Source organism: Blennius ocellaris, assembly GCF_963422515.1.
Source record: "Blennius ocellaris genome assembly, chromosome: 16".
Taxonomy (NCBI): domain Eukaryota; kingdom Metazoa; phylum Chordata; class Actinopteri; order Blenniiformes; family Blenniidae; genus Blennius; species Blennius ocellaris.
Window position 1 is genome coordinate 13,549,044 of NC_137665.1, and position 4,856 is coordinate 13,553,899.

General features: G+C 41.9%; 1 protein-coding gene across 2 annotated transcripts; it reads right to left on the reverse strand.

The window, feature by feature from the left end:
* Nucleotides 1–379: 379 nt before the first annotated feature.
* On the reverse strand, nucleotides 380–4,474 carry zfand2a (zinc finger, AN1-type domain 2A). Of its 2 annotated transcripts, none has more exons than XM_080510976.1 (10): nucleotides 4,315–4,474; nucleotides 3,722–3,781; nucleotides 3,543–3,637; nucleotides 2,381–2,512; nucleotides 2,147–2,298; nucleotides 1,933–2,061; nucleotides 1,782–1,857; nucleotides 1,620–1,696; nucleotides 857–941; nucleotides 380–676 (listed from the first exon to the last, which is right to left on the reverse strand). In XM_080510976.1, exons 2-10 carry the CDS (start codon nucleotides 3,774–3,776, stop codon nucleotides 638–640), a joined length of 840 nt encoding a protein of 279 aa, XP_080367102.1. In that variant the 5' UTR covers nucleotides 3,777–3,781; nucleotides 4,315–4,474; the 3' UTR covers nucleotides 380–637. The 2 variants fall into 2 exon arrangements, with proteins under 2 accessions (XP_080367102.1, XP_080367101.1); XM_080510975.1 differs by having other exon boundaries at nucleotides 3,722–3,800.
* Between the last annotated feature and the right edge of the window lie 382 nt (nucleotides 4,475–4,856).

Below are 4,856 nucleotides of genomic sequence, written 5' to 3' on the forward strand. Positions count from 1 at the left end.
GTAATGCAAAAATAAATACTGCTTTTCTTATCAATTCAAGCAAACTTTCCAATGACAAAGAAGTTAAAAAATCTCATTTAAAAAATAAATAAGTGGAAAGTATATAATGAAGGAACGGCAAAATAACTTGTGGGACTTATTGCTTTTAAATTATGATATGTTGCGTTTTTGTTTACTGCAAAGAATGATTGTAGCAGTAAATTTGCACTCAATAAAAATGTATGAAGTCATACGATTACTTTTTAAACCCTGCCTTGCAGATGAATATATTTGCCTTGTTTTTATTATTCAAACTAATAAATACATTGAATAAAATTACCTTTGAGTATCAACGCATCATCTCCTCTGGAAAAAACCAACCAGTTTAACATTCAGGGTGCATCTTTGATATAATTTATTCAATATTCATGTATGGTAATATATCGGCTTCACGATCAGCTTATAAAATATGTACAGAGCAAATCATTGGTAGAAATGACAGATCCTGCTGAAAGTAGATGTGCTTATAGTGTAGAAGGCGGTAAAATCTCAGAAACTTCCAGAAGCAAATCTTCAGAAAAACAATCGCTGATCCTGGGTGTTGACATCTCGGATGCAAATAATTGGCGCAGCTTGAAGTCTGACTGGCGGTCCAACATTATGAAAGGCTGCAGTTGGACTGTTTGGACTCTCTAACCTGAGCAAAGACAAGGAGACACCGTCACGACGACAGCCAAAACACATACATTTCAATTCAATATGTAATAAAAGGCAAATCAGTCTTTCATCTTCTGCCAAATGAGAAAAAGGATGTGTTGTCATGACAACAGTGTACCTCCATGTGAGCATGCTAGTGACGGCTAAGCTTTCCGGGTACCTGTTGTCTCTGCTGCTGGCGCCTGTATTCTTCTTCACTGGCAGCGAGAGCCTGAGCGAGAGCCAGATCCTCCTGCTCCTGAGGACTGAGACACAAACACAGAAACAGTGTCAGAGAAACAACACAAGGACTCCACTCCAACACGTAAAGTGCATCTTGTTCTGCCGGGGAGTCCGAGCAGCTGGTGGCCCGTTACTATCAACACTGCTGTTTATGAGCACAGCTCACACGTGGGTGGAAAGATGTCTGTTCACTCCACTGCTGATGCAAACGGCACTCAGCGTTCTTTCCTTTGTTTGTTCACTATAAAGAAACCGTACTCTTAGTAACCAAGTCCTACTTCCCCAGCTGATCTGAGGACTGAGACGAGAGAGATCTTTGACTGGTTCGAGATGATGGCAGTTGCTGCAACATGAATGGAACCGGGTCCAGTTGCTTTTTGGTTCCATTTTCTATACTTCAAGTTATTATTGTAGATAGCCTTTAGATGATAGTACTGACAGTTAGTCATTGAGAGACAATACGACAATGTTTCCTTGATTGAGGGATTAAACCCGTGTAATGCACATCAACAAGGAAAACATGCAAACTTCTCACAGAACAGCCCTCAGCCCAGGTTTGATCTCGGGTGTTATGAAATACACTTCATATTTCACCCAGAGGCACCTCCTTAAGGAATTCCGCCACAGTTTTAAGCTGAAAGTGAAACATTCTCCAACAAGAGCTGCTTGAAGCTTCTGGGCTCACTCGGATGGTTCCTCACCTGAGGCTGGGCTGCGGCGTCGGCTTGGAGTCGGCCAGAGACATCTCCAGAGCCCTTTGTAAAGCCTGCTCCTCCGTCTGCAATGACAGCGGTTGGTGTTTACTCACAGCTTTGGTTTCTGCTCGTTTAAATGAGGCTACGACGTGGAAGTGATGTGCGTACCAAGCCGGCCTGGAAAGACGCTGACGGTGGGATGACATTCTGTGCTGAAACCGTGGTGGGAATCCGCGGGGTAGAGCTTGAAAAACAAATCCCTGCATTAATATTTTATCCGTTTGAAAAGTGATGTGGCCAGAAAAGGAGAAATCCTCACCTGGTGGTGCGACTTCTGCTATTGGCAGCCACACCGTTGGAAACGGGTCTAGAGTTCCCTGAACTTGATGAGCTGGAACCAGAGGCAGAAGCGGAGGAAGCACCTTGGGTCCTCACAACAGCAGCGTGTCTACGACAGACAACAACATAGCAGTCAGTCAACAGTCCTCGCCTGGATGCCTTGCATAAAAGGACCGCACGATGCCTGGACCCACCCGGACTTGGACAATGGTTTCCCATCAGTCTTACAATCGTGGTCTAAAGGGTGTCGATGTTTAAGACAGTAGTTTAAATGACACTGGTCGCAGGTCACTCGTATCATCTCCTTCTGCTTGCAGCCTCCTCTGGAGCATTTATTTGTGAAAATCTAGAAACCAAAAACACAGAAAATCTTCTGTTAATATTTACATTGTTAAACTTTAGTAAAAACACAGGAGCCTTATATGAACCTTTCTCTTCCGTTGCGCAGGGTCCGACTTGCAGTCCCGGTCGATGTGTTCACCGACTTTAATGTCGGGCATTTCTCCTCTCTTGACGGGGATGGGGATGTTACACAAAGGGCAGACTGGGACTTGCACATCCTGGAGAGAACACATGAAACAAACGAGGTGTAACGATACAGCTTAAATTCACAATAAAAGCAAGACTATTAGAAATGGAAGCTGCTGAGCTCCTGTGTTGCATTCAGGTGACGTGAAATAGTCAGACATTTGAGATTTTGATCGGAATAAATATCAACAGATGCTTTGCCACTTTAAATCTTCTATTATTTTCGTCACACAATTAGTATGATTTGGTTACTGTTGTTGCACTGAAGTGGTTTCTTTTGATAAACAATCATGCTGAGCCTTCAATACTTTTTTATCCATTACATCAAATGAAAATATTTTACAATTCTTTAGAATCGGGGATCACCGTTGAAACAATAGGATTCAGGTTAGGTGTTTGAGTGCAAGTAAACAGTGAATAGCTTGATTGAAGGGATGTGACAAATACAATCCTTATGTTATCTACAGCAGTGAGTGTTAAACCATTATTACTAATGGTAATGTAATAATATGTTTGTCAGCGTGGATACAGCAGCAATGATACAGATCACGATTCCGCTTGTATCATAGTTTGTGTTTGAAATTGAATTATGTTCTTGAGAGGAAAAGAACAGCTAATAACCTGATTATAAATGACATGTTCATTTTGAAAGGACTTATCCAACAGAAACAGGTATTTTTGGCACTATTGATGAAACTTGATCACTCTTAAATTCAACTACTTCAGCAGATTAAGGAAGGATTACTGTTACCAATTGCTGTTAGCCCAACACTGTAAATCTGAATCACCCTCATAGCCAGCGGACCAAACCAGCTTTTAAAATAGAAATCCAGCCAACTCTGGTATTTAGTCCAACACTAACCTCAACGTCATGGTCATTTTATTGATTCCAGGAGGTAACAAACTTCATAATCTGGAATTATGCTCATTTTGTCATTTCTACCTATTGTTTCTTTTTAACCAATTAATTCGGATTCTGACAGATCTGCCAGGCCAGTCACCCTGATAAAAAAAAAAAACTAATAATAAACAAATAATCAAACACGAAGAGCAAACATTTACCTTTTTGTAGGATGAAGTGCATTTATGATTTGCATAGGTGATGTGATCCTTGCAAAAAATGTCTTGACAGGCGTCACATCTCATTGGAAGAAAATCTGTGTTGACAAACACGTCGGATTATTTACATATAACGTCTGCAAGGAAAACAGAAAGCAGGAGACAAGAGTCTCAATACTCGCCTAAACGCTTGCAGGTCTTCTCGGAGCAGTGCTCTCCCAGATCTGGAAACTCCATCTCAGCTGATGGTGAGGAAACACACTGTTGGAAGGCGGAGATCAATAGAGCTTAGAAGAAAACAGCTGAGCTCGACAGGGAGCTGCTCCCACGGCTCACTGATGACTGTTTACTTTGGAGTTATTGATGAGTCATGTGGACGTGAGTCCTGAGCACAACGATGAGGCTGCTAAATTGGTAGCCAGCTCGGCTAAGTTACTAGATTAGTTCTGTTATGTAACCAAGAGGAGCTCACAGCGCGAGGGTCGTACAACACACACACACATACACACACCAATACCTGCTGTTCGTTACACAACGAGACTTCAACATTGATAGCTACTACTTGGCTTGAGATAAGTTAACTCACCTCCAAACCTGAAATTCAAACGTTAAAGATGGACACACGAGCTAACAGCCAACCACATAGAAAATGACACAAAAAAACACGGATAACATAGAGCTGCTTTTGTTGTGCAATGGATGTTATGATAACTGCTGACTGGCGAAGCTAGCCAGACGGGAGCTAATATTAGCTTTGCTCTGAGGTAGTACTCACCCCCAAAAAAATGCTTTTTCGTTGATTTGTTCTGCGAAAGTAAGTTGCCGCGATGTTATCTTGAAGAATGCAGCTTTTTATTGTCCTTGCTGCTCCTTTTAATCCGCGGTTTGATCCCAGATCTGAGCGCTGCTCTGCCCGTTAGCCGCTCACTGTCTGCTGCTACTGCCTCCTCAGCGACTTCTGGTGCGTCACCTCAGCCCCGCCCCCCGGACGTCACTGACGTAAGGGGAAACTGCAACGTCATGGCAGATCAGCTGGTTTCGCTTGAGGAGAAAACACGGGTAAGATCTGGAAAGATCAAGAAATGTAAAACTTAATGGGAGAAGTTTGGACACTGTAAAATACAAAGCAGATCTATATATATTTTTTTAAAAATACATTCATCAGAATCAGATCAGTATAGTTTTATTGTCACAATACAACAGGTAATGAAATTGCCCGTGGCTTCACTTTAAATAAAGATGTATACATTATTAAAATAAAGAGAAAAATATAAATATACAATGTGTGTGTGTGTGTGTGTGTGGGGGGGGGGGGGG